The sequence below is a fragment of the Strix uralensis genome, chromosome 3, assembly GCF_047716275.1.
Source record: "Strix uralensis isolate ZFMK-TIS-50842 chromosome 3, bStrUra1, whole genome shotgun sequence".
Classification (NCBI taxonomy): Eukaryota; Metazoa; Chordata; class Aves; order Strigiformes; family Strigidae; genus Strix; species Strix uralensis.
In genome coordinates this window covers 110,759,744-110,773,441 of record NC_133974.1, presented here as the reverse complement: position 1 = coordinate 110,773,441, position 13,698 = coordinate 110,759,744, and the positions used below count along the sequence as shown (strand labels likewise).

At 41.2% G+C, this 13,698-nt stretch overlaps 1 protein-coding gene across 1 annotated transcript in view; it reads right to left on the bottom strand.

Moving 5' to 3' along the window:
- ALK (ALK receptor tyrosine kinase) overlaps positions 1-13,698 on the bottom strand; it is a 320,324-nt gene that overhangs the window by 69,357 nt on the left and 237,269 nt on the right. The window contains exons 6-8 of the mRNA XM_074863896.1: positions 12,661-12,792; positions 3,766-3,897; positions 2,160-2,260 (exon numbers count right to left, since the gene is read on the bottom strand). Of these exons, the coding sequence (XP_074719997.1) occupies positions 2,160-2,260; positions 3,766-3,897; positions 12,661-12,792 (365 nt within the window). The remainder of the gene's footprint in view (positions 1-2,159; positions 2,261-3,765; positions 3,898-12,660; positions 12,793-13,698) is intronic.

Here is a 13,698-nt window from a genome sequence, read left to right as displayed (position 1 = left end):
CAGGCTTAAGGACAGCCTCCATCATTAATATATATAGGTGCAGGATGTGAATCTGAGCCGAATCTCTCTGGGGTGCTGGAACCAGCTGTCAGAACAAGCCACTATGTAAGCGAACACGCAAGGAGAGCAAGCAGATATCTAAAGGATCACATGAGCTGGATCAAATACAAGAGGGAGGACAGGTTTATGGCTTGCTCTGACTGTGGAAGAATAAATGGCTCTAATTCGCACACACTTGCTGAGGTCCCTTTGCCACATGAATCATGAGTGAGTTTTGTCAGTGGGATTTCAGTTGCCAGAGAATCTGTCCTGGTTGTGACATGCCAGGTGGAGCTGTCAGCAGTGACAGGTAGAAGAAAACTCATCTTTTAGTGCCTGAACTTGAGCCAGTTCAATCAGGAAGTGATTGAGGGTGAATAAATACAGGACAGCATTATGATATTTTCACAACCTATTTTCTGACTATAATTTCACTATAAGGAAGTTTGTTGGCACCTACTGGAGGAATAAGTGCATGGGGGGGGAATATCTCCTTTCTCCTCTGTGTTGTGCTGAAAAGTGGAATTAAATTATTCTGCTCACAGACAGATTGTTCCAGTAAAATAGAATTTGAAGCCACCAGGGGCTCATTGAGAAGAGAAGCTTTTACACTATATGAAAAGGCAAGAGACAAAACCCTTGCCAAACTCCTTCACTCTTTATTACCGACAGCTGCAATGCTGGATGCGTCCGGATGCCTTTTAAGTGCCAAGGGGAGTGACGGAGGTGGGATGGCATGTGAGCAGATGAAATACATGGCAGCTTCTCCCCCAGCGGCAAGTTTAATTATTTGCACTGTTGTATACACAAGAAAAAATATACACATATTGGGAAATCATTCACTCCGATTCCTGTGTCAGGTGGATTATGAAAAACATTCGCTCTTGCTGGTCCACAGCAGAACAAGGTCTTAAAATATTCAAAACCTGCACATGCCTTTGTCACAAAAGGGAGGAAAAACAAGGTAGAATGTATTTCCTAAAGAAGGAGGACATGAATATGTCAAGAGAGCAAAAACAGATGAACTTTGCTATATGAACTGAGATATCCAACAGAAGTGAACCAAAGCAAACTTCAAGCCCAAGAAACACATTCTTCTACGTACTTGTATTTCAGAGGACCTTCTAATGCATCCCTTCTTGTCCTTTCTGCATTTTAAGATCACTGGATCATGGAGAGTCTCATTCTTTTGTCTGTTCAGCGCTCAACCAACAAAAACCAAACTGTGCTTTGTTACGATCAATTTTCCCAAATCCCTCTGCTCCAGGATCCAGGAGCTTATGTGACATTTCAGGGAGACCATTCAAGATGTGAAATGCTCTAAGTCACTAGCCATGGTTCAAAGTCATAAGTCATAAATAAATTCTATCACTGACAATATAATCTGTGAAGCTATAGACTAGAGTAAAAAGATGCAGACAGGTCATCTTTCTGTAAGCTGCAGTTTAAAGGTTAAGTACAACTGACTCAGGAATGACAACCATGTGCAGGGTTGCCTGGAAAGCCTTTAATATACTTGCTTAAGTTGATGTCTTATGACTGTCAATAGCTTCTGTGCTTGAATACAAACCTGGTTCCATTCTACATGAATTTATCTCTCCTGCTGCTAACATCAGGGCTCCTGTGAACAAGGCCTACACGAGGATTGCTAGGTTTGAAGTGCAGCATGATGAAGGCCAGCTCAAATCCCAGCTGTGCTAGAGAAAGCATGCATCATATTTTCTGAGCAGCTCAGGGGCAGTCCTGAAGCCTGTTCTTTTTTAGATCTTGCAAATACAATGTCTGTTCATGCAGTAAGCTGCTTCTTTCTGTTTACGTAATGCTGGCTGCCCTACCCTTACAGCATATACACCTCATTATGAAGATTGTTACACATCATGTGAGGCCATACAATGAGGACAGGATATGCCAGGCTTTTCAGATGACATTTTGTGGTATTTCAAGCAGATAACCATATCTTTCCCCTGCACACAGGGGCATTAAATAAGTATATTTTATAGATAAGCCATCAGAGAATGCGGTTGCTGTGTTACTGACCTAGTGTCTATATTTGAAAACCAGAGTCAGACACACAAAAAAGCTCTGTAAATTGCAAAAGAAAAGAAAACATTACAACTTGCCTCACAGGGGGAGTTCCTCAAAGGAGCTGGAAATGCAGTGCTGGTCATGACAGTGTTTGCTACTGCTGGTGCTTTGCTGGTGTTAAGGAGGAGTGCACAACCTGGATAAAAGCAGGAAGAAGGTCAAACTGCAGCACTCACTTTCTGGTTTCAGGGTTTGCGACAACACCTCAGAACCCATGTTAGCTGGCTCCTACTACAGCAGAATGCCAGAGAGCAAAATGCTTTTTCATTTTACTAGGGATGCAGCTTCACTTACCCAACAAACATAGTCGGGAAAGACATTTAAGGAGTCTGTCTACCTCCCCCCTACAGCTATCTTCCGTTGCTCCATGACTTCAGATTCATTCTTCTTGCAAGGCTGAATAACAACATGTATCTTTTATGAACAAAAAAGTAACTTGGAAGAGAATATTTATCCTGTCCAAAACCAAAACAAAATACAGCTATGGCAAAATACCACCAGGGTAATATTAATGCAGCTGGAGGCCTCTTTGCTCCTTTAATCATTTGTTGTAACAAGAGGAACAAGGGCAGTAGCGACACTAGGGTTTTACCTTGGCAGCTCTGCATGAAAAGGTGTGCATTTGAGCTGTTTCAGCTCTGCCCTCCAGCCCAGGAGGGTACCACTACTTGTTACCGCTACCAAATACCCAGTTATTTGGGCTTTCATTGAAACTGCCACTACAGCACAGACAAATCACGAATCAGCAGCACTTGCCAGCTCCTCACAGTACCCTCTTTCTAGCTCTTTGCCTTCGTGTTTACCTATGCTTCCAACACTTTGGGGTCTGTAATACTGTGGGCTAAACCATCAGATGGCATAAATCAAAATAGCTGCACTGTAGCCTATACCAGTTCACACAGAGGTAGAGAATCTTACTCTTCATGTTTAACTCTGGATCTAACTTTCTAAAGCAATGTTGGGATTATACACTATTAACTCTGTGTTATTATTGTCTCCCTTTAGATTGTCTGTGCCTCAGCAATAAATGCCTCCAATGATTTACATTATTGCATTAGGAAAAAAGCTTATCCTGGCAGGTAGCCTGTTTGCCAAAACTCAACCAGCAGTAGTTTAGTGCCCAAAGTATAAACCTTCAGTGGTTTGTACAAGGATTAGAAATGAACTACTGGGAGTTGGGTAGGGGAACCAAGTATACAGTAATTATACATAGAAGTGGAACCCAAGGGACAATGGAACAAAGAGAAGGAAAATTAGGATGCGAGCAGGGGAAAAAAGAAGCAGTACAGAGAAACAGAGAAAGTAAATCGGAAAATCAGAAAGAAAAAAACAGATGAGTATGGAGGAGGGTCATGCAGATGAACACTTGGTGTGAAGTTGTTTAGAAAGGGTCAAGATTTGTATCTGGTGTCAGTTGTGGAGACTTGAGCTACCACTCTGTACCCTCAAAACAGGAAGCGAGCAGGATAGTCTTTTGCTCAAAGCACTTAGGGTAGAAAAATGACTTTGGTTTCACTGGAGGCTGTATACGTAAGTACACAGGAAAACATGCCTTGTGTTTTATTCCCTTTCCCCACCATTTGCGTATCTTTTTTGATCGCTGATGTTCATTCTCTGCACTTACTATTTACTCTCACACACCTTCTGTTGAAGGAAAACGGTTGTGCTCCGGGCTTCCAATTCGCCATGGAGAAGGATGGGATGCAGAGGAGCCCTGCATCCAGCCGCAGTCCCCTTCTTCAAACGAACAGTAAAAGCCAGAGGGAAGCTTTTCTGCAAGAGGGAAAGACACAGACACATACAGAAGAATCCAGGTGAGCTGAGGAGACTCCTGGGCACACAGAGAAGCTGCAATGACTATTCTGACCTGGTTTGCCCAGGGCATGCGGGCACCTCCACAGCTACTCAGTCCTTTTGTGTGGAGTGATGCACATGCCTAACGGTGGGGAAAGTGGTGGCAAGGGAAACTCCCAGACTGTGACTAAGTGACTCCCCCACACTTTGACAGACCCGAGTGAGAGGACACATCTCAGTGTACACTATGGGGTCTCCTAAATACCCTGTGTCTACAGCTCCACAGGTATAAACCCACTCAATGTTGCATCTTGGAGATGGCTTCCTAATCACTGCTTCTGCAGCCCCACAGAAGGAAATCTCTGAGAGAGATAAGTTCCTAACAGGATTCCCCTCCCTTACAGTCTAGGTCTCTAGTCAGCCCAGCTCAGCAGCATGACCTCTTCTCTCTGGGAGCACTGATGCAGTCTTCGGTAAAGCACTGAATCCTTTTGTGCCTCAGTTTTTGCACCTGTGAATCTGTTTGGTGAGAAGAATGGATGAAAAGAGGATAGTTTATTTTAAACCACACTTTCAGGCTTTGAAGCCCACTCATTCTGTCACAGGCTTAGGATTTCAGGCAAGTTTCCAGCTCCAAACAATAGATACACTAGCTTTTTGCCTTTAAATTAACTAGTTTTAAAGTAATAGTCATCTCATTCAAAGCAGAAGGTAACTTCATGCCTTCCATCTCCTTATCTACCCACATTGCAAGTTCTTCTTATAAGCGTGCAAAGTACTGCTCTTTTTGCCCTGATCCATGCACTTATATTGCCATAGGTAAACATTGTCTACTTGGCCATGAATCACCCACTTCCTTCAAAACTCATGAAATATTTTTTCCCATCATCCTCAATGAATCCTTACTGCCTCTTCCCTAATTTCTACTGTTGTCTAGTTCTATTTTTGCAATTCTCCTCTTCAACATGAGGCCAGATTTTGTACTTATTAAGTAACCTCAGCAGAAAACATAAAACGCCATGTAAAATCACCACCACTATAACATGATTTTCACTTTTAGTGAGTCCATAATGATCCTTACTACAGATTCTGCACTCAGGGTGCAGCTGACAACTCTGCCAGGTACCAGAAGGCTTCCCAGTAATAAAAGGGCACAAACTGGGTTTTATGGGGAAAAAGGTAGAGCACAAAGCCAGCCTGGGTGAAAGAGGTGCCCTTTTAATATAGAGTTATGTTAGGCATTAAAGATGCCAGAAGGGAAGTAAAGAAGAGCAAGCAGTCATTTTATCCTGCTATATAGACTAACCAGTCCTTGGGGCTGGCAGTACAAACTCCCTGAACACACTTGCTCAGTGGGGGTGGTCCTTCTTCCAATAAACTAGAAAAACTGCTGTGACGAACAGATGTACCTGTAAAAGGAATGATGATATTCCTGACTTCTCACAGTTTTTACAGCACTGTGTACTCAAATCTGTACTAAAAACCAGTTTAGCCCATATTTGTTTTCTCCTTCCCTGTTCCCCTAAACTTTTCCTAAAATGATCTACTTTTTTGGTGTGTGTTTTTTGTTTGGGTTTTTTTTTTTTTTTGAAAGAAAGGAAAATAATACAGGAAATCTGTTTAAAATTGCAAGATAAAAATGAAATTTCATGTGCAAACACATTATAAAACCACATACCCAGGAAATTAATTTTTTCCTTTCAAATGCTTGTTAAAATTAGAATAAAAATTTCTTCACTTACACAATGTAGGATAGACTACAAACTCCTAAAGCAAAAGAATCTGCTGGTCAGGTGATACTGGCAATTTCATTAGCTTCTCTATGAGAAGAGGAGGTTCCTGAACTCAGATTTTGTTGTGATTATTAAAATTTTTCCCTCTGAAATTTTCTATCTATAAAGTGGATGTCAGACACTGAGGCACCAGTATTCAAACTCCAGATCATTCAAAATGTTTAAATATCAGCAGAACCCCCTGGCTGAGATTGCAGACCAATTAAACACCTGCTCACAGGGCTCAGCTTTGACTCACACACCTCAAAAGGCAATTCATTGTCAGTGGCACATGCACCTGCTCCTTGGTCTAATCTGAGAAAACAGCTGGGGAACACCACAACTGCAGCACCTAGACCAGAAATATTTGATTTTCTAGGAGCCTGAATCACAACTCACTTCACAGAGGAAACTGAAACAAATCTTACATCTGTGGCTTTTTAGTAGGGCCAAATTTGAACCTGGAACCTGACATGGAGGTGAGCGCCATGTTTTACTGTTATTTTCTGCAAGCACCCAAATCTGTTATGAAAATATCAAAACCTAGACCAGAGTTAAGGCTTTTTCAAGCTTTTCCCTTTAAAAATCTTTGAATTCATTCAGCCTGGTCTTTAAATGTGAAGCTGTTAAGCAGAGAAGTGCTTCCTTGTGTTTTACCCCTCTACAGAACTTGATTATATTTCATTGCGCAGCCCGAGGCTGGGATCCAAAGAAAATGACAAATTATAATGTGTCCTGAATTTCTACTGAAACAGCTTGGCTCAGTGTCCAACCGAATTCATTTCATGGCCATACGCTATCTAGGATGATGTAAACAAGTCAGAGCAGCAGGAGGAGTCATCTAAGTAGCAATCCCTGCCTGGAGGCCAGAAAAAGCTCACTGTTGATGAACAAGTAAGGGCATAAATAAGAAGCTATTACTGTCCCAGAACATTCCATTCCTCCTCCACAAATTAATTTTTTATGATTTTTCAGATGTCCCGTGCACTGGATGCATTTTCTCTGCTGCTCTTTCTTACTTTGAATACATACAGCACCTACAATTCCACATATTGCTACTCCACAAACACCTCTCTGGTTAACACTTCTCTTGTCAACATCTACTTCTCAATTTTCTGAATGTTTATAATTCAAACTCACATTAGCGCAGACGCTGCACTGATGAGGGAAAGCTAATCTGACTTTATTGGAAAATCAAGTAAATGAGGAGGCAGGAGTTATGCCTATTGAAATCTGCCATGTTGGATATTATCATTAGTGACAGAAACCTGAAAAGAATTAGACCTTAGTAAGATGAAGATACAGCTTGTGGATATAGGATGAAGAATAGAGAAATCCAGTGAGATTGGAGCACTGTGAGAACGTAAGAGTCTCTGCTTTTATTTGAGTGATGAAGTACAGAAAAGCTGTAGGGTGTTAAACTTGTTCCTAAGCAAATATTTTCAAGCCTTCATAATGAATTGCCTTTCAAGCAAAATCTAAGTAAGTTTAAGTTTTATTTTGTTTAACTCAGATTCTTCTTTTAATAGCATGAAAAATTAGCAACTGGAATAATTTATGAAGCAGATAGAGTGGGCTTTTGATTCAAAACTAGGTGTAAATCAACTAGATACTACAGTTTAAAATTTTGGGTGAAATTCCAGACCCATACTATAAAGGACACAAGCATAAAAGACTACTCTGTTATCACAGAATCACAGAATCGTCTAGGTTGGAAAAGACCTTGAAGATCATCCAGTCCAACCATCAACCCAACATTAACAGAACCCAACTACACCATATCTCTCAGCGCTATGTCAACCCTACTCTTAAACACCTCCAGGGATGGGGACTCCACCACCGCCCTGGGCAGCCCCTTCCAACGCCTAACAAACCGTTCTGTAAAGAAATACTTCCTAATATCCAGTCTAAACCTTCCCTGGTGCAACTTGAGGCCATTCCCTCTTGTCCTATCACTTATTACTTGGTTAAAGAGGCTCATCCCCAGCTCTCTGCAACCTCCTTTCAGGTAGCTGTAGAGGGCGATGAGGTCTCCCCTCAGCCTCCTCTTCTCCAGACTAAACAACCCCACTCCCTCAGCCGCTCCTCGTACGACATGTGCTCCAGACCCTTCACCAGCTTCGTTGCCCTTCTCTGGACACGCTTGAGTAATTCAATGTCCTTTTTGTAGTGAGGGGCCCAAAACTGAACACAGTCATCGAGGTGCGGCCTCACCAGTGCCGAGTACAGGGGTAAGATCCCTTCCCTGTCCCTGCTGGCCACGCTATTTCTGACACAAGCCAGGATGCCATTGGCCTTCTTGGCCACCTGGGCACACTGCTGGCTCATGTTCAGCCGGCTGTCAATCAACACCCCCAGGTCCCTCTCTGACTGGCAGCTCTCCAGCCACTCCTCCCCAAGCCTGTAGCACTGCTGGGGGTTGTTGTGGCCCAAGGGCAGCACCCGGCATTTGGCCTTATTGAAACTCCTACAGTTGGCCTCAGCCCATCGCTCCAGCCTGTCCAGGTCTCTCTGCAGAGCCTCCCTACCCTCGAGCCGATCAACACTCCCACCCAACTGGGTGTCATCTGCAAACTTACTGATGTATTGATATTATGTATGGACCTTTACCAAATTTAGGAGGAAATCTCAGAAGCCAAATAGATCAGCTACTCAAACAGTTTAAAGAAGCACATGAATCTTAAACATGAGTTTGTTTCAATGGCTGTCTCTATGCTAGCAAAGTTGGTCAGCCAAATTCTACCAGAAATGAAGCATAAAAAGGGAAAATACTTTTCAACAGTCAACAAAGAGTTATCCTTTAATGCCAGAAGGCTTTGCTGAGCTCAGAACTGCCAGAGGTTAGAATTTGTTGCTAAAAGTACAGCTTTTGATCAAGAAAGAAGCAAAAGGATTAGTGTATGCAAGACAGGAACCTTAAGAGAGCACAGCATGGCAACAGGTTGCTACTTCATCATTTTGCTTGCAGGGAGACTCTGCTGGGCTGTATCTATCACTAGGATATAAATTAATCCAGTGGTTTCTTCATGCATTTTTGCCTGGGAAGTAAACTGGCCCCTGTAGAATTAATTATCTATGCTTTTTTGGTCACTTACTCATGTTATCACAAATTCAAACTTTATAGGTTCCTATTCTAGCTGCCATCTGGTCTTTTGACAGATGTGTGCATGCACTCCTCCAACGACACAGCACAGCCTGAGTCACTCCTTTCATGAATCAGATGCTAGCCTTCCTTATCTCACCTGGCAATGTGTTTAACATCCTTAAATATCCAATGAGGCAAAGAGCGAAAATGACCCTATAACCAAGTGGTTATGAAATCTATTTGAAAGATGGAGGACATTACTTTCAATCCCTATTCCAGATAAAATTTATAAAATGGAGAAGAGCAACCCCAGGAGAGACTTGAGTAACCATTTTCTTCTGAAGTAGACCAGAACTCCAGACCACAGTCTTGGAAACTGCATGGAAATAGGAAATATGCATTCAAATTCACTTAGGCAGAAGAAAGAATCAGTCCTGGGTTTGTCATATCCTGAGTGAATCCTCTAAGTTCTGGGTCTCTAGATAATAAATATACTATCAGCACCTCCATTCTTTTTAATATATTTTTTTTTTAAATATAGCCATTACTTCCCTAACATACTCTGACGGATTAACCAATATTTTCCCAGACTGAAATATTTTGGTGAATTTGAGACAGAAACTTAAATAATTTTGGACTAGCCAAAAGTATATGCACTTTTTTTTCAGTAAAATTTTTATTTTTGCCCAGACTTGCTGCCCTGCAACAGAAGATTACTGAACCAAAATCCAAGATACTGTTAACTAAAAAGAAAAGTATAAAACTACTGAAACAAATTCTCCCTTTCTGTAAAGCAGAGCTCTGCCAATCTGCACTAGTACATAATTTGAATTTTCATCTTTGTCTTGTACCATACCAGGTATATTACATGCATGATTACTACAGTAAGAGGAAGTATGGGGGTTTTTTGCAGTAAATTATAATCCATAGATGAAATTACTAGTAAAGACCTAAGACTACCACTATGTGAAGTCTTAATGTTTGTCTGCAAAGTATGCTTCTGCAAAGTAATTTCCAGCATGGGACTTCCATCAGTCTGTTAAATCTGTATGTCTGATCCGAAATCAACACAGTTTGGCATCTAATTCCACATCCGCCTCTTTGAAGCTGTCTTTTGCTCCTGCAAGAATATTTGATTATGACTCAAACAGCAACATGCTTTTCTCTAGGGGTCATCCCTCTCTGATTTTACACTCTCTACACAGACTAATTGGTTGCATGCGGAACAAGCACCATGACATTTCATTGGCCATTAATAAGTAAAGAGATGTTAACAAACAGCAGGCTTTAGGGAGATTTTTTTTTTAGCTAAGAAAGGAACAAAAATCAAATGAATAGGAAGAAAAAAAAAAAATCAGTACCTGCACAGCTAAAAGACTGTGCAAGGAAAAAAGCCCCAATATCTTCTTGAAGCTCAAAGATAGAACCCTTTGGTTAATGGTAATTTTAAAAGCTCTCGTCTCAGTTTTGAGCATGGCTATACCTTTTTCTGACAACTCTTTTGTATAAGCAGAAGCATTTGGGAAACCCCTTTCTCTGCTTTATATATCTGAATCACTTTTTGTCACACTTGCTGATGAAAACATCTGCGTTGCTCGGGAGTAAAATGACAGCTAAAATGCCGAGAGATGACATATGTTTTGTGTTAGGCTGCCATGCAGATGTAACTGACATCTAAAACATAGGATCATTTCTCTGGTTTGTGTAAGAAGTTTTATGCCAACAATATTCAACACAGTAAAGAGGCAAAAGCAGAGAAATCAGCCATAGAACTGAGCAGGCTTGTAAGTGCATAAGCAGACATACCCACAACCCGAGCTCTTGGTAAGGCAAGCCAGTCTTTTTTGTTGCTTTGTTGGAAGATGGTGCTTTTTTGGGCCTTTTGGCCGAAATGAAGAACTCCCATTCCCAGTACCTGTGGTTGAACACAAGCTGCGTGGTCTTCTCCTCAAGCTAGGAAGTGACACTCTGCTAAACAGGCGGTAAGTATCTTCTGCTTTTTTAGATTTTCTCATTTACATTCTCAGTACATTCTTTGCTGACACAACTGTAAGTGCTACACTGCTTCATGCAAATAGCTACAGATGAATGCTGCATGGAGGGGGAAAAGGCAAGCAAACCAACCCCTGTGGAAAACGTATATGAGAGAGGGATTCGTCATATAACCACTGGCTCACCATGGGATACAGGGTGGCAGCTAAGGGCAAAAGCAGTGCCAGCCTCCTGATATGTGATATTTAGTGGTATTTAGATACAGAGATATATATGTGGTATTTAGTCTGCATCCATGAGCGGTACAACTCCACCTTGTAAGCTCTGCTGTTCCCACTGGTATAGACAGGATTACCCTCGCAAGGCAGAGCCATTTATAGCAGACAGACACAACTGTACCTGGACATATAGCTGATGGTAAATAATACTACTCTACTTCCAATTAAATGAAAATGTATTTAAGATTCTGATTATTATAATTTAATAGGGTTTTTTAATTAAAGTATAGAACACAATAGAAATAACATTACGAAGTTTTAGAGCTTTGTTTTAAAGCTCTTTAGGCAAAAAGTAGGTTTCAATACTACTAATATGCAGCATTATCGGTTCTAAGGAGCTGCAAGTCCGCAGTGATGACACTGTTCCTATGAAAGTGAATCTAATGTTCTCTGAGTGTGTGTTGTTAATTAATCTAATTTCAAATAGTAACAATGTCTAACATGATGGAAAAGCATATCATTTCAAGCTTTTAACTAGTTTACTAGATGATCCCTGGTCAAACCACTGTTCTCCACTCCAATAAAATATGTTACTTTATTTCTTTGTTAGCAGGAAAGAACCGGAATTTGCTAGAAGTTGTGTGTCACTCTTATGTTTATGCTAGAAACAGCAAAGGACCGTTAGTCTAGACATCACCTACATCAACACAGCTTGTTTGAATGACCTTACCCAAATTCTCCCCTGCTTTAGCTGTCACATATGAAAGCTAAACTGAGAATAATTGGTTCTTCTATTCCAAAGGCTTTTGCCGGTACTGGTATTTTGGTCAAGGAACACATTTTTTGCATACCAAATCAATGCAGCTCTGTTGATCAAAGTCCATAGGCTAGATCAGCTATGACACATACAATTTAAATTGGTAAATGATGAACTCTCAACAATTATTTTTCTTGATGTATTTGCCCTGTGGATAACCATATGGCTGACAATCCACCACTCCTAACTATCTGTAGCCTGGCAAAGGGAAAGATGCTGGAGGTAGAACATGTAGCAGTGTAGAAAAAGAGATAAGGCATCTTCAAGAAGGTCCTAAAGTATCTAGGTTATTCAGCACAATTACAAAGTATTCAGGCACAGCAAGTTTTCAGAAAACTCAGGCTGCTATCTGTCTTCTGCTGTATTTTATTAGACTACTGACTGCTGAAGAGAGGATAGAAAACAACAGGAATTACAAAGACACAGGAATTGGTCAAATACAAGCTACTGGCTCTCCTCATTTTTCATCTTAGAAGTTTTCTCCTTCCTCTCCCTTCTGCTACATGCTGTGCTACATTTTGATTAAAGGCTCTAACAAACTACGCATTTCATAATTCTGTAAGGCATCTAGCTATTCAGGCTATACTTTCTTTGCATTTTTGATCAGGACTTCGGAAGAGATGAAGCACTAAGAGCATCTTAAGAACCTGCTGCAGAACTAATGCAGGCGAGTACAGGAACATATTAAATGGTCTGCTCCAGGCAGACATCCAGACAAACTGCATGTGTTGTGGAGGATACTGGTCTTTTGATAGTAGTGAATTAGTCTATTAGTGCTAAAGTCTCAGGCATTAAAATTCAAAACAATCAATGCTTTTGAAAAAGGAGGATGCAGCCTGGGGGGTTGGATTTACTCACTGCACATATCTCCCTCATCTTCTCCCTCAGTGCAGTCCCTGATGAAGTCACACGCCTTCCCCAGCCTGATTGCCGTTCCATTCCAGCAGCTGAAGGAACCCTCCAGAGCCATTTTTGAGACAGAAGCATATCCTAGAGAAAAAGAAAACAAAAACCACTTCAGATTACTGAATTGCCTTCCTCCCAACTAACAGGTCACAGGATCCTGGATAACACTGAAGGTGAGAACACCCTGTGAAATCCCCTCAATCCAGTAACTACTTGATAAAGTAATTGTTTTATTTTGTTAGACCTGTTTAATCTTGTCAAATATCTAATGACCCACCTACCAGAAAATTTTGTTCCCCAGGCGTTTCTCATTTTTTAACTTGGAAGACCTCTTGACTCTTGAAAAGAGGGTTGAAATTCTGCAGTCTTCTCTGTGGTACTTCTCAAGAACACCACAATATGCATGATAGATTTTTAATTGTGTGTGAATTTACTGCTAGACTGATGGTCCTGAAGACTGATATCCTCTCTGTCTAGTTTAGGAATAACATAGCTACACAGTTTGGAAAGAACACAAGCTTTCATCATGACCTCCTGTCAACATGTATTACCTATGACTTGGGTGTATCACGTTGTCATATTCTCTCTGCAAGAGAGAAAACACTCTGATCTCTGCTTGTAATTTTCTTTCTCTTCTATATCCACTACTGCTCCTGCATCCTACACTCCCCTTCCCCTGAGTCAGGGATCCCACAGCAGACTCCATCTACCAAGATACAAAAATCACTAATTCATTTTACCTATGCTAAGCAGCAAAAGCCAGCTAGCAACGTGGAAAGGAGCCAACTCATGAAATAAGGTCACTGAACATTACAATTAGAGGCCAGTATCATCTATTCAGAAATCATTCTGAGTACTTGTCGCTTAGCACCATCCTTTTCTGAAGGCACTTGATTCCCTTGACAGCTGAGAAGTCAGAGATCATCCAGCCTGACGGCTATCATTTTCCTCACCGTAGGAATTCTCCCATCCTGAGTCCTTTGATTGTGG